General features: G+C 44.0%; 1 protein-coding gene across 9 annotated transcripts in view; it reads left to right on the forward strand.

Annotated features, from left to right (window-relative positions):
- CACNA1G (calcium voltage-gated channel subunit alpha1 G) overlaps window positions 1-26,318 on the forward strand; it is an 807,943-nt gene that overhangs the window by 725,659 nt on the left and 55,966 nt on the right. For all 9 annotated transcript variants that reach the window (XM_085617142.1, XM_085617143.1, XM_085617140.1 and 6 more), the window contains one exon: window positions 22,674-23,015. In XM_085617142.1, the coding sequence (XP_085473268.1) occupies window positions 22,674-23,015 (342 nt within the window). The remainder of the gene's footprint in view (window positions 1-22,673; window positions 23,016-26,318) is intronic.

The raw sequence follows: 26,318 nt of genomic DNA on the forward strand, positions 1-26,318 counted from the left end.
TAAAGTTATCTCTGTTAAGTCTCTTTCTGGATCCTTTTATTTTCTTTTTAGTTTTTCTCTTTTTATTTTATTCTTTGTTTTCTTATTTTTACAACACATACACCCTAATTGTATCACTAATACTGCAACTATCACACATGTTAATGGAAACAGAATTTTACCTATAAAAGTACTACCTATTTTAACTAGGAAATTTTTAATAGCAGCTATTTTCTTTCCCATTCTTGTCCATACATCTTCAACCTCCAGTGGTACAAGTTCATCATGCAATTCAGTAATATTTTTAATGTAAACTTTTAGATCTTTACTTTCATCTGGAATGTAAGTGCAACAATGTTGAACTTTCAGCATTCCACAGACTCCACCCTCTTTTGCCAAAAGAATGTCAAGGGCAAGTCGATTTTGCATCACCATAGCACACATGGCAACCATTTCAGTATTAACCAATAAGAATCCATGAGCAGTGCTTGTTGACAAGCGATCCACTACTGTAGATAATCTTCTAATTTTATTTGCATTCAGAGTTATTCCCACTGCCGGTATCAATGCACAAAAGATGTCACCCACAATTTCTGCCCATGATTCTCTCTTTCTTCGCACTAAATGACTATTTAAACTATTTACACCTTCTTCTCTGTCCATGTGAAAGATTTTTGGAAATACCAGGCCTACATAACATGTGCCATACCAATGGTCTGGCAAACGATAATATGCCCTGTTACCACAGATAAAATATATTCCAGGAAATACTGGATCTCTTCCACCTTTGAATCCCCATCCACCCATGATTCGGTATGTATCATGGCACTCACTATTTCCTACAAACAGGTTATCGTATGCAGTTTGATTCCTTCTTATACAAAGTTTTTCTTTCTGAGGCCTATCTAAAGCTATTGTTGGTGTTGACTCTCCTTTTGTCAGGTGTTTCTCCATTTCTATGTCCCAAGCTGTTTTCTCAACCTTTCCTTCTGTTGCCTTTTTGTGCATCTTATGCCTTCTTTCCTCAACCATATTCAAAAATGTATTTTCTTCTTTCTGCAAACTGCATGTCAAATTATATTTAAACACAGCTTCTAATGTTAGTTCACTAGTCTCTAGGACAAATTCACCTAAAACCTTTGCAGGTCTTACCTTATTCAATTTATTATTAGCAGGCACTAATGCAAAAATGTTATCTACATCTGAAAAATAATACTCTAATTTCCCAATCTCATAAAACAAACTATCTATTACACTACATGTTATTCCATAAGTAGCTAGAAGGTGATGATAAGTCACTCCCTCTGCCACAGAAGCAGGTAACTGCATGCAGACGTAGCAGTCCCTTACGTCCATAGTCTTTACATATTCATACAATAATTTTGAAAATATATTATTAGAAAAATCGTTAATAGACCTATCTTTATGCAAATGAATGTTTGTTTCTACAGTCGGTACTACCTTTGAAATTTTACCTATGTTATTTTTGTTTTGACCATTTCCTTCTATTGTATCTATTGTGACTTTAAATGATATTACAAGAGCTAAGATGCTCCATAAAAGCATTAATAATCCTGTACAACAGCAACATGTTTTACACCATCTCTTCATGAATGTACATCTACTTTTACTACCATCTGTGTTAGCCATTTTCTAAAATAGACTGTGTCTTTTGACTTAGCCTCTTCTATTTGGTGACCAGTTTCTACCCCAAAGCTTCTAAGCTTCTACTTAGTTTACCACTTTTTCTCTTTTATTATCGTTCTCCACATCAACAGCTTCTTTGATTATTCAGTTTGGCATCTCATCGTCCATTTGCCTCCTTCACCCAATCAGGATACAGAATTTCCTGAATCTCCGCTTCTTCTTCTCCAATGTCGGACAAGAGAACTCTCAGGATTTCTGATTCTTCTTCTTCTTTAACCACTTTCAGTAAAGCCTCCTCTGGATTTCCTTGACTATCTGCCTCTTGAGATTCTTCAGGCAGGGCCACATACGACCATTCCGGCGACTTATACTTCTGGTTAGGTTTTCTTGTTCTTCCGGATTCTTTTGTTACAACTGTTTCTTTTTCCTTTGATTTTTCCTGACTCGTGACTTCATTCACCTGTTCAGCTCTTTGTGATTTCACTCGAGACAGTCGATATCTTAGTCTTTTTACTTTGTTCGGCCAAACTTCTGGTTTTAGAGTTCTTCTCAATTTACTTTCTTTGACATTCTTTTCATTCTTTTCTTCTCTCCAAGCTCTCTTTCTCAGAACTCGACCTTCAGGTATTTCGTTCCCACTCTCTTCTGATTCTGTCCCAACTTGCTTTTCCTTTTCACCAGTTTCTTTATCCACCACTTGTTCTGGTTTCCCTACTTCTTTCCCTCCTCGGATCTCCGGCACGCAATCTTCCTGCTGACTACTTGTCCCTTCACCTAGCTGGATGTTGCAGTTCCCTACACCTCCTCGGGGGGTCTTCCGCAATCTGTCCCTCTCTCTCTGTAACTGTCCCTTCTTCATTTAAATCTATTAGTTAAGGTGGAATTTCTCTTGAATTTTCATCTGGGATTTGTTCTTTTTGACTTTCTTTTACTGCCTCTTCTTTGTCTTTTCCTTCTTTCTTTTTAGTTTCTTTGCTGGGACCTTTCTTTCTCTGCTCGTCTTCAGAATCTGAGCTGTCAGAAATCTGCAATCTTCTTCTCAGAGAGACACTTCTGGGGACCAGAATCTGCTTTGGTTCGTTTTCCCCCCTTTCAGGATCTTCACGTGTTTTTGGTTCTTCGTGATCTGATTCAGTACTTGACTCTGATTCGTCATAGTACTCTTTCTCTTTGCAATCCAGCGGATTTGGTATTCTCAAGGTATGGCTGGCATGGATCCAGTTTTTCAGTCCAGCACACTTCACAGCTGTCGTCGTGGTCAGAATGACTTGTCTTAGTTTTCCCCACCTGGGAACCAAACAGTTTCTTCTTCTGTGGACCTTTATCCTCACCCAATCTCCTGGGCTTAAATCATGGGCTTGCTTCTTTTCAAGGGTGGTGGCATCCGTTCCAACCTGATGAAACACAAAATGAACTGCGTCAGCCAGGCCTTTACAGTACTCCAACACCATGTCATCAGAAATCGTCATCAGTTTGTTGACTGGTATATAAGCACGCCTCATCGCACGTCCCATGATTATTTCATGAGGACTTAGCCCTGTAGTTCTATCAGGCTCTCTGATATAATTCTGAATTTTGGGTTGTACCAGGTCTGCTTAAATGACCTGATCATGGCATCTCTCCCTATGTGTCCCTGGCCATGATACATCCGTGCCATGGTAGACAACATGCTATCAGGCATGACTGGTCTTCCATCTCGATAGACCCACACATGATCCTTTTCCCTCGGTGCACATCCTGCTTTTACCCACTGCCTTGTTTCCTCATCTCCTGCTTCCTCCTGCAATTGTCTCACTTCTTCCCATGTCCCTACAACGTTAGTAAACATTAAGGAATAGGAAGTCATTTCTTTCTCCTTTGCCCGATTGACTGAATAATGATTTCTAGCACAGTACTGTGCCATGTCATTGGCATAACGATTGCCGACAGTAACATAATCCTCCCCTTGGTTATGGGCAGCACATTTCACCACAGCCAATTGTTTAGGCAGCTGTATCGCCTCAATCAACTTTCCAACCACTTCAGCATTCTTTATAGGAGTTCCACTTGAGGTCAGGAAACCTCTTTGCAGCCACAACTGGCCAAAATCGTGGACAACTCCGAAGCCATATTGGCTATCAGTTATCACAGTCACTCTCACACCTTTCCCAATTTTGCATGTTCGAGTCAGAGCCACTAACTCTGCTACTTGGGCAGATTTCACTCCTTTCAGATCGGATGCTTCCATTACTGTGGAAACCGTACACACTGCATATGCTGCACTCAACACTCCTTCTTCTGTTCTCAAACATGACCCATCAACAAACATTACATAATCATTTTCTGCCAAAGGTACATCTTTTATGTCTGGTCGTGGTTTCGTACAATACTCAAGCACATCAAAACAATCATGATCTGCTTCATCTCTCACTTCCACATTCTCACCATCAGGTAACAACGTTGCTGGATTCACATTCACACATCTTGCAAGGCTCACATACGTTGCACCTAATATGACTTTCTCATACTTAGTCAGCCGACTATGTGTCATATACTGAGTACGACTCCTTGTTAAAAGAATCGCCACATCATGAGGTACAAACACTTTCAAAGGATATCCCATCACGATTCCTTCACTCTGCTCCAAACTTCGACATGTTGCAGCCACTGCTTTCAGACATCCAGGTAAGCCTACAGCTACTGGGTCAAGCATTGATGAGTAAATGCAATTGGTCTCCTCAATCTTCCATGCTTCTGGATTAACACAGAAAGTGCACACCCATTTCTTTCACTGCTATATAACTTAAATTCTTTTTCATAATCAGGCATACCCAATGCTGGGGCTTCACACAATCCATCTTTCAATCGTTTGAATGCTGCCAATTCTTCCTTGTTCAATTCAAGGGGATCTTTTACATCACTCCTTGTTAGCCGAACCAGAGGTTTTGCGATCAGCGAAAAGTTGCTGATCCACTGGCGGCAGTACCCTACCATTCCCAGAAACTCTAAAAGGAATGAGAGCCCCCATGACTCTTTGAGTCATGGGGGCTCTCATTCCTTTTATGATTCTGATTCTGTCTATTGTTATTTTCCTCAGTCCAAACACCCTTCTAGCAAGCATTAGCTAATTGTTTCTCTGGTATTTTAGAAATAACCTAGAGTTTCGCAATCAACCCGAATGCCTTTTCATTCACACTCGTTCATACAAGAAAATGTAGTACATACGTACAGAATCCTGTCTTTCCCGAGAACAGTGAACAGTCTGTCCTACAGAATTATGACACTCGTTAACAAAGCAGCGCTTCCCTCTACTTTGTCCTTCTAATAAGCTCAGAGAACACCTGCTACCTTTTCAGTGATAAGCGTTATCGGTATGCCAATTGGTTTCCTGGTACTTAAAGACCAAAATTTCACAGGTAACCTTTGCTATCATACACACTTCTCTCACACAGAAAATGTCTCTAATGGCAACACACGACGATGTCACCGAATCGAACCCAGACAATGCGCCGTGCAACTTCACTTGTCACACGTTTCCCCTGTGTACCTACAGGGCTACAACAATCCCGTCTTTCCCGAGAGCAGCATCTGCCTCTGCTCTACTACGGAACTGTTAAACTTCCGACTTCCTACATCCCAGAAGTCGTGCAAACAACATATAACTCGACACGACTCAGCATAGAGTGTTAGTACATAAATCAATACCAATCAATAAGCTATTTACAAGCAATCGTCGCTAAACCCAAAACAATAGCTAACCATCATTCTGCTACCAAGAAAACTGCTCCAGCGCTGAATACCACAAATCCCCTCGCTACAGACCGGACCACATTTCATTCACTCATTCACTGGTGGGGCCCATAACACCAATCATTCATTCTACTTTCAGTATCAATGGTCCGAGAGAGAGAGAGAGAGAGAGAGAGAGAGAGGAGTTTCTTACTTTATTCCATGCGCTGGAAATGGGAGGAAGAGTGCACCAATCACCTGATGAGTACCGACAAGCTTACCTAAACCTCCCTACCTCACCAGGATCTCGATACATTATAACCTAGCAGTTCCTCCCATATTATTGGCCATGGATCAGCTAGTTGCTGGGAATAGCAACCCTTAGTTCTTCTAAACAAATATACATTGAAATACTTCAAATAATAACCCAACACAGTTTTTTAAATGAATAATACGTTTATCTAATCATAGCATAAGGAAATCATATAGCATTCAATATTTTTGGTTTGCATATTTACCTAATCTGGCTAAATGGCGTCCTCTATGTCAAATTCAGATATTTCGTCTCTATGCCCATAAATCAAAGAATCAGTTCGTAAGTTAATAGGGCATCTGATCAGTCCATCAGAGTCTCTGGTAAGCAGCTGTCCAGCAGTGTCACCGTCCTCTCCGTCAGCATAACGTCGGGCAATCTGGTAATATGAAGGTGGGCTCACAATGGAATAGAATAGACTAATGTCCTAACCTCTCTAGTCTACTTTTATAGTAAATTTTATCGACAAAATGTTTCAATACATGTTTCAGAACAAATTTAATTGGTTAAACCAGGATCATTCTTCCTGATTCTCATACATTAAATGTTGCATTAGATGCAGCTTCTCAATTTGTGAGTAAATTAGCAACAGTTTCTAGTCCATTCAGGGCATGTTGATTCCCATGCGGGGTTGTGTCCTTAGTGTCATCAATTATAACAGTTCATAGTTTAAGTAAGTCCTTTGTTTGATGCTTGGCACTCCTCCCAGGATGTCCTTCACGGATACAGTCTGCCTGGGGTCAGGACGAGGTTATTGTTGCTCATCTTTTAGCGCAGGCGCACTTCACTCAGTGATTTCTGTGTCTTGTCGGTGCGTCAGAAATAGGGATGGCAGCCATTTTGTGGCCACTCCAGAAAGGTCAACTTAAGCAAAGAAATATAAAACGTAATTAATACATGGAAATGACTATTAAAATGTTATTCCCTCACTAACCCCTCTATGTGTGTGTATTTATCTAGCAAAAGCAACACGCATTGCAGTTTATAATCACAATTTAAAGCACGATTCACAAATCACATCACAAAAGTAACATATAACATGCCGATTCTAAATATCTGACATTAGTATGCGTACGAAATTAGTTTACGTATCAATCAAGCCATGCAAATGCGTTTCCCACGTGTATTTTCTAATTAGAAATGTTGATTAATAAACCACAGCAAACGATTATTACTATTAATGTTAATAAATTATTCATGTTAATTCAAAATGATGAAATGGAGGAGGTATACAGTTCTTAGGGAAAACCTCGCTCCAGCACCAGCACATACACAATCTTCCCCTCAACGCAGACCACCTTGCACTATGGTGCAAGGGTACCTGCATTGATGCTAGGCTGCTAAATTTAGCGCAGGGGGAAACGCAGGGCTGCACCATATTGTTTTAAATATGGTGCAGCCCGGCGTTCCAGAAGTGGCCGAGCGTGGCGTTAAGCTAAGGAGGCCAACGCCACGCTCCGCCACTTCGTTGTAAATATGCCCCTCTGTGTTCCACTTGCTCTCTCTGCCTCTACTACTCTGCAGATGCTCAGCATAAAACTGTAGCTCTCACCAGACACTCTCTCTAACCTGTTTCTCCAGTCATATGTTGAGTTACGCCAGACAACTCTTACAATCAGCAGCAAGAGACACACTTCTTTCTCCCAGACTAATCACACAATTAATTCTCTCAGACACACCACATTAAACATCATGGGGTTTATTTACAAGCCCCTTGCGCCACTTTTGCGTAATTTTTAACATGGAAAAAGTGACGTACGGGTGGCGCAAGGGGCTTGTAAATAAGCCCCATGTGTGGTCTGTGGACAGCCTCGGAATTCACAGCTAATCATCACAGAAATCGGAAAGCACTCATTGCTCCTCAGAAAGTCCATCTGAAATGAGCTGATACCCCTGAAAAATATTTTGAGTCCCACTTCCTTGCCAAAACACATTATACTCACAAGGTGGCATGAGGGCTCACCAAAACAAAATGGCTTTCTACAAAATATAAGGCTTTGCACACATGGGAGGACGGCACTTCCCTATAACCATATTTCATGCAGGGGCTAAAACCGGAATCCCTGCAAGGAAAAGAGTAACACGCTGCTTATCATAGTTAGGGGATAGAGACTCAATCACTCCTCTTTGCCTTTCACCTCAAGCCTGTAAAGGCATAAGCATCTCTTCTCCCCCTACTCACTCTCAAAGGACTGGGACCTTGTATGTATTTGCCTGAATGTGGATGTGCAGCTGCCCAAACCCATGCCAGCAGCTGCATCACATCATGGGCGCATAGGAGAAACAGTGGATGAGCCATCATTTCAGAACATGTAGGTGAAGTAAATGGTTGTATGTGATTTCATAGAGAAACGATTTAATGGACTACCATTACTGAGAAACTATTTCATCTAAACTGTTTAATGGAAATTTTTAGAATGAATGGCATTTATCTTTTCATAGAACCCAATTCATAGAATTTTGTTTGTTAATATTGGCTTTTGAATGTTTCTTTTTAAAGTGTAAATGCAATAGTTGAAGGTCTTACTTTCAGAAAAAGTTTTGTCGGAGATATTTATTTCAGTGCTTTACTTCAGGGGACATTGTTTCATATTTATACCTTTTTGCATTGTCAAACAACTACTTTGGATGTTTTTAATTCACTGACCCATCATCACCTGTAAACACTATCCATCACTGACCCCTCACAACCTCTAAACCCCATCAGTCCCTGCCGCCTAGAACTCTTCACCACACCTAAACTACACTCATCCCTGAAGCCGCAAAACCCTTTCTATCTAAAAAATCCACCATCTCTGAATCATAAAATCACTCACTATAACTAACCCCACCCATCCCTGAACCCTAAAAACCCCTTTCTACATCTAAACTCCACCCATCTCTGATTCCTTAAAACACCTCACCACCCTAAACTCCACCTCATTCTGAACCCTAAAAAACTCCTCGCCACCCCAACCTCTACCCATAATTGAACCTTAAAAAACCCTTACCAGCCCTATACTCTGCCCATCCATGAACCCTATAACCCCTCAACACCCGTACACTCCACCCATCCCCGAAACCGAAAAATACCTCACATTCTAAACACCTCTCATCTGTGACCCCTAATACCTCCTCACCACCCCTACACTCCACACATCTCTGAATCCTAAAAACCCTTTCTAAGCCTGAACTTCAATTATTCCTGACCCCTAAAAATCTCTCATCACCCTAAACAGTACCCATCCCTGAATCCGCAAAAAATCACGTTAGTCCTAAACTCCGCCCAAGTTTAAAGTCATTTTGGATTTTTCCTTCAAATTATCTTTCCTTAAAAATATTTCCTTTAATTTCCGATTTTTTTGTGTTTCCATTACATTGTCTTACATTAAAATCGGTTTTCCATGATTTGGTTTCTCAGTTTTCGCTTCCCATTCACACATATCAGAGGTAAATGACAGCCTGATACAGCGACGGCCCGTATAGGGCGTGTTACCGGGGCGGTGACGTGGGGCAGAGGAGGGGCAGGGTGGGGGGTTGCAAAATGCGGCATACGGCCGATTGCAGGTAAGTTACAAAAAAAAAAAAAGAATTTCGTTGCGCGCGCAGCATCGCCAAATGCCCCGGTAACACGCCCTATACGGGCCGTCGCTGGCCTGATAGCAGAGTTCCTGATCAGCTCTTCATTTCTACACTCTGGAGTCTGTTAGACATGCTTCTTTTCTTTAAAATGGATTAAGACTTGCGTATGGAAGGACAGTGATAAGTAAGTGGGTATGTCCCAAAACACTCTAATCTGCAAAGAGAACCTGGGGGCATATCAACAACAACCGGCGATAATTATCTCTAAGCGCACTTAGCGCTAGGATAATTATCGCCGGCTAGCGTGAATTTTTATCGCTGAGATAGCGTGCTATTAGCAACGCTTATCTCAATAGCGATAAAAATCCTCACGCTAGGGTTGATAGGGACAGGCAAACTTAGCCATGATATCCTCCTTCCATAGGATATCATGGCTAAGTCAGAAAAATACCAGACGTAAAAAAGCAGCGTTAACCGCGGTTAGCGCTGCTTTTTTTGTCTCTAACAGGGTTAGCGACATTCTTGATAATAGGAGAAATGTCGCTTAGCGACATTTCTCCTATTATTTTACTCTGGAACGCCCCCATTGCATCTCATTAGAGATGCAAGGGGAAGCGTAGAGTAAAAGGGTGCTAACATGCAAATTTGCATGTTAGCACCCTGTTGTTGATAGGGCGCTAGTTTTATCTCTCCTTTTATGGCTTTTAAAGCCAAAAAAGCAGAGATAAAACCTTTGTTGATGTGCCCCAAAGAATGCTGCTGGAAATACGCTGTTGGTTGCATTTGATGAAGACAAATGTGACCAGGTGCCTCGCCCTCTTTCTAAATGACAGCTCTTATGCATATTGCGCAGAGAACAGTTACCAATTGAAAGCATTATAAGCTGCTCTTGACAATCAGCTATCAGAGGTTGAGCATTAACAGCCAGCGACTCAGGACTTCTCAAGAACATCCAACCAACCGCACCTCCAACCCATCTTTGTAATGTAAATCCACCCACCCCCAGCGGCCTATTACATATGGGGGTTGCAGTGCAGATGCACTAGAGATTGGCAGGTGATGTACTAGTTATGCCGGTCCAGCTAGCATCATAAGGGGGTCTGTCCCCTCAAGGCCAATAAACAGCGCTGAGATGGTCCTGGCTGTGATGCTGCCTAATGAGCTGGGATGAAGCTTTTGTCTCTGGGGGTGGACTTAGGTGGTCTGCAGGCCTCTTCTGACAGACAGCTGGGTCTGGATGGATTTTGGGGCTTTGGCCTGGTAACGTGAGGGAATCGGTTGTGCAAGATGGACAGCAGGAACATAGAAAGTGAGAACAAGAAAAGACCGATAGCAGCAGGTCAGAGAACTGAAGAAAATCACCTTCTCAGCACCCAATGGAAAGGAGAGAGCATTAATGGTTTCCTTATTGTAGGAGAAACTCACACTTTCATCTGGACAGCACTAATTCAAAAGGATCAATTTAATGAGCCTCCGAGGGGCTTCATTTATCGGTCGAGAAGGAGGACTTCAAAAAAGAGTTGGTTGCTCAAGTGGTCTATTCTGACTTTCCCATGGGGTTTCTGCAAGGAGGAGACTAGACACATAGAGATGAGTACTGCTGGACGGGCAGCGGACCGGACTACCTCGACCCAGTCTGAATGCCTGTAAGAGTAATAAGCAAGAGTCCCCTAACCAAAAAGAAGGGCTACAAATTTGGACAAATATGAAAGTGTCAAGGAAGTGTTGTTAACGCCTGAGTAATTACCCTTGATCAACGCTTCACAATGTCTGCTCCTGTCTGTCATCACCAACAAGTTGTTCTGCTTTTCCAGAAGATTTTGAGAAGAGAGAATCCCATCGCTTATCATCAAAAGGTGTGTGTTCAAGATTTCTTCTATACCACAAGAAACTGTAGTTAAAACTGACTATGCTGATCAGGCCTGTCACAAACATTTGGCGGGGTCTCCAAAACCATTTTGTTCACCGCGTTGGACAGAAAAAAATCATTTTTGCTTATAGTGGGTACAATCATACAGCTTTTACTTGCATTATTCCTCTGAGTACCGCCCTCTCCCTATAGGGCCATCTTCCCTTCCTTCTGCACCATCACCTCTTCTCTGCAGCTGCCTTTCTCTCCTGCCATCACACATTCAACCATTCTCTGTAGCTGCCACATTGCTGTGTTGGGTAGGCACACAATTTTGCCGTAAACCCATGTTCACAAGTGTTTGTAAATCTGGGTTTGCATCAAAATACATGGGTGGATGAATGGGAATGCCCATCCTCTACCCATGTAACGCCTACCCGGCGCAAAATAGAGAACATTGCATTACTTTGTATTTACTAAACCATTTGCTTGGCTTAGTGTATGCCAAAAAGGACTTTGCATCTAGCTGTCCCATAAAAGGTAGACAACCCTAATAAATTTGGGCCTTAATACATTTTACCTTATGTCAACCCCTATCCCTATTCTACTGCCATTGGATGCTGCGGTTTCAGGAATGTATGCACCAAGATATAGAACAGCCATATATTTCAAATCTACGGAGAAAGCAACATAGTGAAATGTAATGGAAACCATAATGAACTATCTGAAGTCAGTAAGGATTAGTTACTTACCTGTAATCCTAGTTCTCATCCAGGGGTATACTCATCAAAGTCATAATCTATGAATAATCCCCGCCCATGTGCGGGATCCCGGAGCATATAGAAAATACATATATATAAATATATATATATATACATATGTGAAAACATATAAATGCAGCCTAATAATGTTCAAAACATGGCAATGCTGTAAATTACATATTTTTGCATAGTAGTGCCCCCGTAACCCGTAAGGAAAAAAGGAAGCATCAGGCAAATTATAACACAGCACTGCTTTATTGCCATAAAGCAACATGTAATTGTAGGCATTCGCCAGTAGGCTGCAGTAGAGTATCAAGAATCCAAGAAAACTGACACCTTGCCTTTAAGGCATTAGAGTAGGGGGACCGTGCCTTTAAGGCCTGCCCGTGACCCCCTGCTCCCATGATGCACTACAGGTGACAGTTGGGCCAGTTCTTTTTGGCGGTGCCTCCGCACCTGAGTAGATCTGCCTTCCATACATCACTTATTTAAAGAGAAAACATTGCTCGTCCGGGGAGGTGGGTGGGTCGCTTATGACTTTGATGAGTATACCCCTGGATGAGAACTAGGATTACAGGTAAGTAACTAATCCTTCTCATCCAGGGGATACTCATCAATAGTCATAATCTATGAATAGAGTAGCAAGCCCATACCCAAAGTCTCGCGGACGAGCAACAAAACAGTTAAAACATACATTAAAAGACACATCTTGCATTACAGTTATGCAAATAGGTTCCTCAAAGAGGCCTGCCCCACCTGGGCGTCGGCCTGTGCGTCTGAATCTAGGCAATAATGGCGCGTGAAAGTATGGACTGAGCGCCATGTAGCCGCTTTACAGATCTCAGACATGGGAACGTTGCGAAGGAGTGCTACCGTAGAAGCCTTCCCCCGAGTAGAGTGTGCTCTAGGTTTGCCCTGCAGAACTTTGTGGGACAGTTGGTAAGCCAAAGCTATACAAGAGACAATCCATCTAGAGATAGATCTCTTGGCCGCAGCCAGCCCGGTATTAGTGGGTCCATAGTTAACAAAGAGCCTGTCTGACTTTCTAAGAGTAAGGGTCTTAGCTAGATAGAATTTCAAAACCCTCCGGAGGTCAAGAGAGTGTAGAGCTCTCTCCGGGGGTGTGGTCGGCTGAGGAAAGAAGGTGGGCAACGTGATCACCTGATTAATATGGAAGTCCGAAACCACCTTGGGCAGGAAGCTCGGATGAGTACGGAGCACCACCCTATTAGCATGAAACACCGTGTAAGGTTCCTTGCAGCAGAGGGCCTGAATTTCACTAACCCTACGGGCCGAAGTGATGGCTACTAAGAAGGCAGCCTTCCAGGTCAAATGTTGCAAGGAGGCCTTATGAATCGGCTCAAAAGGACCTCCCATCAGTTTAGAGAGAACGATGTTCAGTTCCCAGGAAGGGGAAGGAGACCTCACAGGTGGGTAAACTTTCTTAAGCCCTTCTAAGAAATCCTTTACCACTGGCATCTGAAAGAATGAGGTCTGGGTAGGAGACTTCCTATAGGCTGTAATAGCAGCTAAGTGTACTCTGATGGAAGAGTACTTTAACCCAGACTTCGCCAAGTACAGTAAGTAGGGGAGAATAACCTGTTCTTGACCCCGGATCGGATCAAGGGTGTTATCTCTACACCAGAAGCAGAATCTTTTCCATTTAAAGCCATACGACTTCCTCGTGGAGGGCCTCTTTGCCTCCCGAAGAATGCTCATACAGTCCGGTGGAAGATCTAGATGTCCGTACTGGATGAATTCAGGAGCCATGCCGTCAAGCGGAGGGAGGGGAGATTGGGGTGGAACACTCTCCCCTTGTCCTTGGTCAGCAAGTTCGGCAGGCATGGCAACCTCCTCTGTGGTACCTCCGACAGCTGGAGTAGATCCGGGTACCACCACTGCCGGGGCCACTCCGGTGCTATTAGGATCATCCGAGTTCTGGCCCTGTAGAACTTCTGAATCACAGCCGGGATGAGAGGGAGAGGAGGAAAAGCGTAAAGCAATGTCCTCGACCAGCTGATCAAAAGCGCGTTCCCCTGCGACCCCCGTTGAGGGAACCTGGAGGCGAAGACGGGGCATTTTTTGTTGTCCGCGTCTGCGAACAGATCGATGTCTGGTATGCCCCACAAGCGGAAGATGTCTTGAGCGACGCCTTCGTTGAGCACCCAGTCGTGCGCTTCGACGAAGTCTCTGCTGAGGCCGTCCGCCTGCACGTTCAGGGTCCCTGGCAGGTGAACAGCGACGATCGTCAGGTTTCTCGCCAGAAGCCATTTCCAGATTGACTGGGCCTCCAGAGACAGGACCCGTGATCTGGTCCCTCCTTGCTTGTTCAGATAGAACATAGTTGTGGTGTTGTCCGTCTGAACCTGAACATAGTCGGTCTGCAGGGATGGGTACAGGGACTTGAGAGCGAGATGGACTGCTCGTAGCTCCAAGAAGTTGATGTGATAGCTCTGCTCGGTAGCGGACCAGAGACCTTGTACTTGAAGCCGGCCCATATGAGCCCCCCAGCCCTGCATGGAGGCGTCTGTGACCACCGTCTGTGTCGGAGGCGCCTGATGGAATGGGACGCCGTGAAGCAGATGGGAGCGCTTCATCCACCACCGGATGGAATCTTTGGCGGCTTGATGAAGGGTAATGTGATCTTCCCAGCGGCCGGTCCTCTGCGACCACTGATCCTCTAGGTCTTGTTGCAGAGGACGCATGTGCAGACGTGCGTTGGGCACGATGTAGATGCACGAGGCCATGGATCCCAGGAGAGATGACACTTGTCTGGCTGTGGGATATTCCGTGCTGAGAAGCGTGCGGCTTTTTTGCAGCATGGAGGATAACCTCTCCTCCGAAGGACACACGCTTGCGCTTGAGGAGTCTAGAGAGGCGCCCAGGTAGTGGATCCGCTGAGTTGGATTGAGGATCGACTTCCGGTAGTTGACCTGAAGGCCCAACGAGTGTAGAAGGTTTAGGCAGAACGAGAGATGACTCTGGAGTTGAACCGGGGTGGAACTTTTTAAGAGCCAGTCGTCTAGATATGGGTAGACGAATATCTTCCGTTTGCGGAGAAATGCAGCCACCACCGCCATGCACTTTGAGAACGTTCGTGGCGCGGACTTGAGGCCGAATGGCAGGACCTTGTATTGATAATGTTGGTGAAAGATGCGAAATCTGAGAAACTTCCGATGTTTCGCTGAGACAGGAATGTGGAAGTATGCATCCTGTAAATCGATGGCACACATCCAGTCCCCTTGGTGTAGATGTGGGAAGATCTGGTGCAGTGCTAGCATCCTGAATTTTTCCCTTCTGAGAAATCTGTTGAGTAGGCGGAGATCGAGGATGGGTCTGTAGTCTCCGATCGCTCCTCTTTTCTGAACAAGAAAATACCGGGAGTACACTCCCCGATTTCTCTGCCTGTTTGGAACTTCCTCTATGGCGTTTTTGGAGAGGAGAGTGGCAACTTCGTCCTTTAAAAGCTTGTTCTGGCTGAGAGGGAGTGGCTGTTTCCGTGGGGGTACCTGCGGAGGGGGAGATTTGAACCTCAGCAAGTAGCCACGCTCTACAATACTCAGCACCCATTTGTCGTTTGTAATTGTATTCCACTCTGCCAGGTGAGCGGTAACACTTCCTCCCACCGGAGTGGCGAACGAGTGCGGAGGAAGTAAGTTTTCACTGCTTGGGAGGTTGCTTGTTAGAGGACTGCTGCTGTTTAGCATTTCCTCTTCCTCTGCCCCGGCCCCTTTGCTGAAACTGGGACCTCTGTTGGTTTTGAGAGGACCATTGGGGCGTTTGAACGCGCTGGTGAAAGGCACGTTTGTCGCCCTGGCGAAAGCGCTTGCGGAACTCTTTGCGTTTTTCCAGTCCCACAGCCTTTACAGTGTCCAATTCCGTTTTCATCTTGCTCATTTGGTCGTCCGCATGAGCTCCAAATAGCGATGATCCATTAAACGGCAGGTTAAGAATCCTTTTCTGCGCATCTGGTTTGAGGGCTGTTAATCTGAGCCAGGCCGAACGGCGGGAGCAGATGCCATGGGAGTAGCCATGCGCGGCTAGGTCTGATGCATCCGCCGCTGCGCTTATTACTTGGTTGGCCACCAGTCCGCCTTCATGTAGGATCTCCGTGAAGTCCTGCCTGTCCTCCCTAGGCAATTTCTCCACGAATCTGGCCAGGGAATCCCATAGGGAACGATCATACCTCCCTAGCAGGGCTGAAGCGCTAGCGACCTTCATGTGCGCGGCAGATGTGTTGCACATTCTCCTGCCGTAGGAGTCCATAAGCTTGCTGTCCTTCTCAGGGGGGACAGAAGCAGATATTGAGGCTGAGTGAGACTTCATGGCCGCCGCCACTATCACCGAATCCGCTGGCGGGTCCGCCCTCAAGAATAAAGGGTCCTCGGCCGGAGCCTTGTACTTCTTTGCTATTCTCGAGGGGACCGAGCCCGCTGTAGCCGGTGTAAGGAACGTGGCCATCGCTGGTTCTAACAATCCTGGCACCAACGGGAGCAGAGGTCTGGGAGCTGACCGATGGTGTAAAGTGTCAAAGATCACAGAAGTGGGTGCCTGAGGGGCGTGCAGTGCGATGTTCAACTTTTGCGCCCCTCTACCCAGGACGTCCGAGAACGTTATAATGTCATCCACCGGGGACACTCGCGATGGAGGCGTGGATGAAAAAGTAGGGGAGTAGTCCCGGACTGAGGATCTTGTGGATGCAGTCCCAGTGGACGACCTGGTGCGTCGCCTCTTGTGGGAGCGTTCGCTTTGGTGAGCCCTTGATCCTGATCTGCGCTTGGACGGAGATCTTGGACGTTTTGGCGCGGTGCGACGGTCCCTGGAACGAGACCGGCGTGGTGAAATTGGCCGTGGATCCCTCGGAGGCGATTTACTCCTGCGCGGTGGGGAATACATGCGGGAGTAGTCCGATCCCGGACTCCGACATGCGGCAGCGCCCACATCTCGTAACCAGCGCGGTGACAGTCCAAACCGCTCTGGAGCCTCGGGTGATCTTTCTGGAGATATTTGCACGATGTGCAGTCCCGGAGATGATGACTGTTCTCCTGGGGACCTCTCCGCGGGCGGTCCAGCCTTCGCCCTCGACGTCGAATCCCTTGACGTCGACGACGTCTGCGTCACCATCGGCAAGTGTGAGGTATGCCGTTCTGGTCTCGACGCCGGTCGTGGAGACCTCGATGTCGATCTCCTCTTCTCTGGCACCTGACGTCGGCTAGATGACCTCGACGTCGGCCGTGTCTTCGACGTCGACCTCTCTCGCCGTCGACTGGGCGACTTCGACGTCGACCTCTCTCGCCGTCGACTGGGCGACTTCGACGTCGACCTCTCTCGACGTCGACCGGGCGACTTCGACGTCGACCTCTCTCGACGTCGACTGGGCACCTTCGACGTCGACCTCTCTCGACGTCGACGTGGTGATCTTGACGGCGACCTCTCTCGACGTCGACTTCTTGACGTCGATGTTCCTCTCGACGTCGACCTTCTATGTCGCCGAGTGGGGGTAACCATCGACGGCGACCGGCCCACTCGCGGCGGAATGTACGTCGCCGCATCTCTCGACGTCGACCCCCTCGAGGGTGGCGGAGAGTGTCTCGACGTCGACGGAAGCCTCGACGTCGACGGAGACAGTTCAGATGTCACCAGACTAGCAGCCTTCGAGCCCGAAGGGCCGCCTCTCGACGCCGACTTACTTTTGCGCGGCGGAGACTCTTGATGGTGGGATGAATCCCTTGACGCCGAAGTTCTCTGCCTCTTCGCCGGCATCCTCGACGTCGACGGCGAACCTCTTGGACTCCTGGTCTTCTTGGAGCCCGGGGAGCTGGTATGTCGCCGTTTCTGTACTTGCGTAGCTGAAGAAGGTGGTCTTGATGAGGAATGCTCGCCTTCACGACGGCTTCGTTCCTTCTCCAGTCTTGCATGCAGTTTAATGCGCTCTCTGTCCCTCAGAGTGCGCTTTGAGAACTTCTGGCAGTGGGGACACTGGTCAGGATCGTGTTTTGATGGTAAACACACAATACACACCGAGTGTGGATCCAACAGTGCCATTTTATTACCACAAGAAGGGCATTTCCTAAATAAAGGAGACATTCTGACTGGAAAAAAAATTGGAAAATTCACTGGAACCAGCAGAATTAGCCCTTATAAGCCAGAAAACGTCGAAAAAAGCTAGAAAAAGCTGTAATTCAAAATTTCAGTCAAAAAACTGAAGAGCTCAAGCTCCAGGATCCTCACAGAAGGAGCCGGAAAAAAGAACTGGCCCAACTGTCACCTGTAGTGCATCATGGGAGCAGGGGGTCACGGGCAGGCCTTAAAGGCACGGTCCCCCTACTCTAATGCCTTAAAGGCAAGGTGTCAGTTTTCTTGGATTCTTGATACTCTACTGCAGCCTACTGGCGAATGCCTACAATTACATGTTGCTTTATGGCAATAAAGCAGTGCTGTGTTATAATTTGCCTGATGCTTCCTTTTTTCCTTACGGGTTACGGGGGCACTACTATGCAAAAATATGTAATTTACAGCATTGCCATGTTTTGAACATTATTAGGCTGCATTTATATGTTTTCACATATGTATATATATATATATTTATATATATGTATTTTCTATATGCTCCGGGATCCCGCACATGGGCGGGGATTATTCATAGATTATGACTATTGATGAGTATCCCCTGGATGAGAAATTACCTCTTCATAGTTACTCTTCTCAATCAAAGTGAAAGTAACAGCAATGGTCTAGCCTTGTTATCCTGACTCTCTAAAAATTAAGCTCCATTCACGTCTGATCAACTGAGCTGCTTTCCCTTGAACTGGGGCCCTGTAAAGCCTGGGGCTTAGGTGATTTTGTTCCAGCTGTCCACCCATTGAGACCAATAATTTTTGCACCTCTTGTCAGCAACTGGGAAAACATGTCTAGCTGCAGCCAACATTAGCTGTCTGCCAAAGTTCATGTTCTTAATTAAAAAAAAAAGAAAACAAAATGAATGGCTAAAGCTGGCTTTGGGTATGCCTCCTTCTTCCAATACATGTACATTGTGTGGTTCATCTTTTGGGTCAGTGGCATTTCTCACTGATTTGCATTTTTTATTCAATGGTGATGGAGACACAAAAGAGTCTGCCCCTGGCATTACAGTGGATGAACCGCTGCAGGCTGCCACTGCCTCCGTGCCCCTTGCCACGCACTCAGCCTGTGTCTCAGTCACAGCAGATCCTGGGCTATATCATGTGCATGTTCTACCTCCATACCACATTCTGTGGTCCCCACTACTCCTGCCAGGCTGCTGCTGTCAAACTGAGAACGGTCAGTGGCAATACCCCAGCTGCTGCCAGGCTTCTTTATCAACTTTGGAGCGCACATTTTTTATGGCAATATTCATGGTAGTACCAAAGTGTAAAAAGACAGATGTATGGTGTGTGCATTATCCAGTTCTGATGCAAGCACATTAACCGCATGATTTCCTTTCTGCAAAGGAGTGCTACTAGATTCCCAGTTTTGATTTATAAAATGTTCTCATTTAAATTATCTGTGGTGCACTCATTTTTAAATGGAAAAACATATAGTAATTTGTATTTAGTTTCTTATTATTATTTTATTGTAATTAACGCCATTCCGCTTGAAAACAAAACTTTGGCTGATTCATGGACTTCATTTAGGGATCGCCAGAGGCTGTAGCTGCCACCCCTGGCTTGCCCCTTGCTACCCCTGGCACTGCTTTTGCGACCCCTGGCCACAGATGTGGCAAATCGGTGCCTGGAACACAGGAGCAGTTCTTCCTAATGAACGCTGGTTGGAGCTCCACTTGTCTGATTTTCTGTCAATGTTATTAATATATAAATAGTAAATAATATTATTCACTATTAGTGTAACAAAAAATGGAGTATATTAGCTGGATTATGACCCTATCTGGAAGCTAATGTAAGTAAAAAATGCTGTTAAATGTATGTTGTATGCATGCTTGCGAATGAGAGTGTGTTTATGTGCACGAGAGTGTGTGTGTGAATGTGTTAGTATGTGCAAGCATGTGTGGGTGAGTCAAAGTAAAGGTCAAATGGCATGCGATGTCACTTCCCTTACACCGGGCCTCTTGGCACATAGATGTCCATGAGCTGATTCCCCTTTACTATGCTCACTCTCACTAGAGTTCTATAAACTTGAATCACATCTAGTTTTGAGATGCAGCTCTCTTGATTGTCAGTGCATAATAGGATGCAACTAATAAATTGCTTTGATAAAAGACAGCATGTCCCTCCATCTACACCCACACTATATGTGTGGCAGTTGCTGCTCTGAATTTCTTAGCTGGCATTATGTAGCTATGTTTCCTCCAGGACATCATAGCTGCCCCTGCATTTGTAGCTTTCACTTCATGCTAAAAAAGAGTTGAATGGAAAAAGATGGAATGAAATGTGAAATCTAAGGTAGAGGATCTGGAAAACTTCTGCATGAAATTACAGTATCAGAAGTATTTTTCAGTTGTTTTTTTTTAATTTTGACAAATTAATTGATTTAAAAAAAAAATAACTATAAGGAATAAGGCCTATTCCGCAAGCTCCACAATACCATTTGATGCATGACATATATTATCTCATAACACCATCTAAACCGAGTCCGAACAGCCATCTATCAAGATGTCTACCATTATATGTGACCCATAGTTCCAATCTGTTGCTCTCCTGAGACCTGGCTTCTGTGTTATGCTTTTTTGGTGTTCTCCTATATTATAATGCTGAGCAAATTGGCAGACCTTGTGATTTAATATTGTCAATTAACAAGTTAATAAATTAACTTTGCAAGTTACAAATGGCTTTGCGTTTTGCAAAATCAAAGATGTGACTTCTTGAAAATAGCAATGCAAAGAAGGCACTAATAGAAAATCGTCACTCCCTGAGAATCAAAAGAAAATGTATCAATGTTTTGCAGCTACGCCTATAGTTGCAAACCATTGATAGGTTACTGACTGCTAACAGCAGTTAGTAACCATTTGCAAAGAGGAAGCTGTCCATTAGGAAGAATAGCTTGCACTCTGTGAATTAGAGCTGTAGAACGAAGAGAAATCAGAAAGCAGTTCCAAACATTGTGCAATATCTTTTCAGTTTTGGGGTCCATGCCTTAGGTACAGTGCACTGCAACATCCCATCTCTGTATTTGTAGGCAATTGCAAGGATCTGCAAACCAAATCCCGTCTAATGGCTAATAATGAGGCAGGATTTCAGCACATCTATCAGGCCGGTTTCTCTTAAGCGATGCCATCCTTCTGGCAGCACCGACTCTGAGTTTGAAATTTAACCAGAGTATTGATATGTCCAAACAGGAGGAAGAGACGTTAGGGTGGGTAACTGCAGGGAAGGAGACCTGGAAGGAAAAAGGTAAGTCAACAATTCTTAGTTCTACTTTCACGAAGAATTGTTTTTACATTTCACACAAGAAAACGCTGGGTGTTTGCACTAAGAGAGCAAAGTCTAGAATTACAGTTCCTTATATTAAATAACACAAAGTTATTGATATTCCTGATTCAAATGCTTTAACAGTTCTTTTCAAGGTTTATTGAGAGTTACCAAACAAGCCTGTATATCCCAAAACAAATCTCTACTGATGGGGGTACTAGAAGTTAGAATGTGTCTCTGTGCTATGATTGGTTGATCTCCCTTCACTAACCACTAGTGCAAACCTAAATGTGGCCCCCAACTTACCACCTTACTGGTGTGCTATTTTTCCCAATTCTCCAGAAGAATATCTGCTCGATAGCGGAAGGCAGTACCTCATCTGTAGAAGGTGAGTGGGGACTGAAAGCACGCAGTTAAAGAGCGCAGTGCCCTGAAACACATGCAGCCTTGATCTGTAGAAGGACTGGAACAGCTTTCTGAAATTGAGAAAACCTCTTGGGTGTTTGACTCCTCGATGTGTCAGTTTTTTCAAAACCAAACATGAATAGCAAGAACAGCTGAAAGGACAAAACCTCTTTAAACAGAGGTGCTGTCCCAGAAGTCGGTGCCCTCAAGCATGTTCCAGAACTTGTACCTGCTGCCAAAGGGAAACAACAATGAAGTCATCAGAGTCAGCACAAACAGATGAGTCATCAGGTACAGCAGGTCATTTGAACATGTTCCAGAACTGACACCTGCTGCCAAAGGGAAACAAATAATCAGTCATTGGAGTAAGCACAAACAAATGAGTCACATAGTGTAGTCCCTTACTGGCATGAGTGTTGAGGCACACAAAATAATATTAATGGAGACATTACAGAAGTACAACATATCTTGTTTAAGTTTTGGGAACATTATTGGTACAAACATGCTGATGAGATGGAATTTTAATACTTTTTTCATACTTGTGGCAAGACGTTTGTGACAAGAGTTTATTAATGACATTTTTCTATGTGCCAGATTTGTTTATCAAATACAGTGTAAAATATTGACCAGGTCGTATCACGGATGCTGCGCTAACAGAATGTCTGAGACGCAACCCCTCCAAATGTACAACTAGTCCAGTATGTAAATCAAAATGTTATAGTGTAGAAGGCTTGTGGTGTTTGACTTGCAATCTGCATAACACTCAAATCATGTCAGAGGTTATACTTGATATGTACTATACATTTATGCAAAAAGGATTTACTATTTTGTGTCTGGTTTATATGACTTTATTGTGAAACTGGTAGTATTTTTAGAGAAGCAGCATTATGATTGGTCCATCTATATATAACCTACGATTCTAACTGTGAGAGACTAGCTTGATTTGTTTGACAAGCATTTAGGTATATGTTTGAAAAGGAGGCTATGACATTTATTTATTGTACTGATTATATTACCTGTCAGATTTCATTTGCTCATTTTCCATGGTCTTTCTTCTTCAACACCAGGATACTTTGAGAGACTGTGGCGAGGAATCCACTTGTTACAACACAGTCATCTCTCCAATCTACTTTGTCTCCTTTGTGCTGACAGCACAGTTTGTGTTGGTGAATGTGGTCATTGCTGTGCTGATGAAGCACCTTGAGGAGAGCAACAAAGAAGCTAAAGAAGAGGCTGAACTAGAAGCAGAGCTAGAACTTGAGTTGCAAACTATGAATGCACAGCCCCCAAACACTGATCCCTTTGTTTGGACAGGAGGTGACATGGTGGAGAGATCGGATAGCCCAGAAGGACATACTAATCCCATTCATGTAAAGATTGATTCCCAGCTTTCACTGGTGAACCCAATGGTAAGTGTTGCAGGGTAACTGCAAAATCCTGACTACTTTCAGCCTCTCATATGTTTCCATTTCACTTTTAGTATTTGTAGGAATTGAAAGAAAGGCAATTGGTGGAGGTTCCTGGTACTTGATCAATAGTTTTAACAATAATGTTCCACTAATAAATGTTGATAGCAAAGGGAATAAATATATTCAGGGTGTCCATAGAACACAAATTGGAAAATGTATATAGTCATTTATTTCACCTTTAGATATTTTGGGGAGAAAACTCGAAATCACAATGTATACACATATTTTAAAGCTCAAATCTAAATGCCCTGACTGTGCCATGTCATATATATTTGCATGGCATGCATTCCAGAAATAAACTAAATTATTTTATTGTAGTGTATCGTCTTACAGAGTGAGCAACAACAGTTGGGAGTCCTTTCACTGACACGTAGAAGAGAAAGTATATGACTGAGTTGGGCTACTTTAAAAACTGCGAAAGCAGCTCTTTGTCTCACACTCAATAGGGCTACAATTCACAACCTCATTGAATTCATTGTATTCCAATATGTGAAAAATTCTGATGATCTTATTATTTAACAGCACAATGACAGCAAAGGAACACATTTAAATAAAGCTTATATGGTAGCATGAGCCCTTCATAACAAAATCATTACACTCAACACTATGGTATGTTAGTAGCCAGTTGAACTGTGATAGCAATTAAAACATTGCAATGTAGAGAGCAACAAGGAAGAAAGATGGTACAGGGTCAATAATGGCTGGTAAGAATATTGTGCTCCAACATTCCAATGTTTGTCTTTCTCTGTAACATTTAAACTACTATACCCTCAGTAGGTGGAGTGTCATAATAGCTTTATAGTCGTCATGGCTCAGGCTACACCTGTCACTCAATCCCTGCTTCCTCGTTGTAGGAACAAACCGATGGATCAAGCCTATGACTCAGGAGAGAGCCTTTAATAACTAGTGTAGCCCAAGACAGTGGGCTACAATGTAACAGTGTGATAGGTTCTTTGCTTTTTATGGTATGGATGATTGAGATGGAGCGCCCGAAAGCAGCCACTAAGTTATTGTCAATGTGCAGCATAGAGAGAGCACACAGGAATAGAAAATACATAGCAGCTATGTCAATAACATCAGCTTTCTGCCTACAATGCAAGTTACCTTTGTTGATGCTAAAAACACCAACATAAAGCCATCTTTACAGCTATATCAATCACCTTTCCACAGCGAACACCATAAAGCCATCTTGGCACCCTCTCGTATTGATCATTTATGGCCAGTGTTTGCATCACAAAGACTCCAAAATCATGATCTCTCATTCAACCTACTTTCGTTGTGAGAGAGAAAGTTTGTACTGGTTCTTTGTTCGCTCAGATGGGATCCCTAGAACCAGCCTAGCTTCTTTTTAATATATTGATATTAGTGTTACCTAAGCTCATTATGACAGGATTAAGACAGCATTCAATCACTGTGAATGTTGGAAGCCAGATAAACAATGTTGCATGCTCAAAAGTCCTACTGTAAGGACGCACACCAATCTATTTTAGAAAGTGAAGCTTGAAAAGCATGCATCAACTTCCTTTTAGAACAGTATGAGTTGCCCTGGAATATAGAGTTGACAGGTGGGAACTGGCCAGTATGGGAGTTATAAACAACTTTATCCAAGTGATCCAAGTGATCCAACACGAGTATCCAAGTGATCCAACACCTGTATTCAAGTGATCCAACACCTGTATCTAAGTGATCCAACATCTGTATCCAAGTGATTCAACACCTGTATCCAAGTGATCCAACACCTGTATCCAAGTGATCCAACACCTGTATCCAAGTGATCCAACACCTGTGCTGTGAATTACTACCCATTTGAATGAAACAAAGAAACTGAGGGAGAGTGTCAGTATGTCAAAGGTAATGACATGGATTTCATGTTAAACAGTCACACTAGGTCAGTATGCCGTGGTGGCACTCCTCCAGTAACACTACTTTTAGAGGTGGGCGAACCAAGAAGTGGCTTTAGCGGCAGAAAAACTGCAGCTAAAACGCCGATAATGGGCTTGATAATATGCTCTGTGGAATTCCAATTGAAGCCCATGTTAGATGTGAAGGACACTAAAGCAGCAATAATTTTATCGCCTGTCTTGATAATATGCTCCCAAGACGACTAAAGGACGACTCGGGTACCACCAAAGCTCCCCAAAGGGTGCTAGGACTAGCCTCACAGTAGAATGGTGAAAGGACAGTTTCTTTTAGGATGAAGAACCGTTTCACAGAGGCAACTGCCATCTACCCATACGCATCCCACAGGTGCCAGGAACTCAAACGGGAACCTTCACAGTCGTCCCTTTGTTTGCCGAGATAATAATGGCCATTCCCAGTGCTGTCTCCAAATGTCTTATAAATGCAAGTGTGCAGATCAGATGGGTGTTCAGCGCAGTGCTACAGTATTTTTTTCTGGCACACAAGTAGTGTCAGTGCAGGTACAGGGGGATTATTTAGGGCTACGATCAGGGCTATTCATTTCATGAATACCGCTAGGGATCAGACAGGACTTGTGGATGCTGAATGCAGAGAAAGTGAAGTGAGTGTTTAGTGCTAGGTGAACAGTAGGAAATGTCTCTGTGAGAATTCTTACAAGACAATTTCAAAGGATTTTTAAGGAGTTTCCACACCAAGGTAACATAGCCTGTTATGGCAGTAATAAGACAATACGACATGAAAGCAAACACCAATAAATCCCTTGTTAAACTGTAATTTTGGCTAGTATCTTATAGAAAATGAACATACATATATCTAATGGGCTTCCTATATAATAGAATGCCTTTTCTGTAGGAAGCTCCTAAGAGCCAGGTTATTCAGCCTCACTGAGGAAAAGAAAAAGGTAATGGGTGAAATGCTTGAATTTATCACAACCACTAGTAATAACTTCTGGGGTGTATTTCAGAGCATACTTTTTTTGCCTACTATGTCACTCCATTCAAGAACCAGCCTCAGGCAAATCAGGCATGACTCTGCTTCAACAGAAACAGTCCAGACAGAAATACTAGGCCAGGTTTACTATGAATAGAAGGACCGGTTTCACCCTATTTGGACCTTGTCAGAGTAGTGAAGGTTGATTCCTATAGTACACACAGCACAAGACAATACATGGGTATAACTGTCAGCGCTTTCTAAGTGAGGCACTATATCGGCGCTCATTGTGCCATTGGACTCAAGATGCTTCTCACTGACTGAAATCAGTCTGAGATTGCTTGTTTCCATTTGATGGTGACCTAGACTGACAGTTCAGGTTGGGCTGTTCCT

The sequence above is a fragment of the Triturus cristatus genome, chromosome 7 (assembly GCF_964204655.1).
Source record: "Triturus cristatus chromosome 7, aTriCri1.1, whole genome shotgun sequence".
NCBI lineage: Eukaryota > Metazoa > Chordata > Amphibia > Caudata > Salamandridae > Triturus > Triturus cristatus.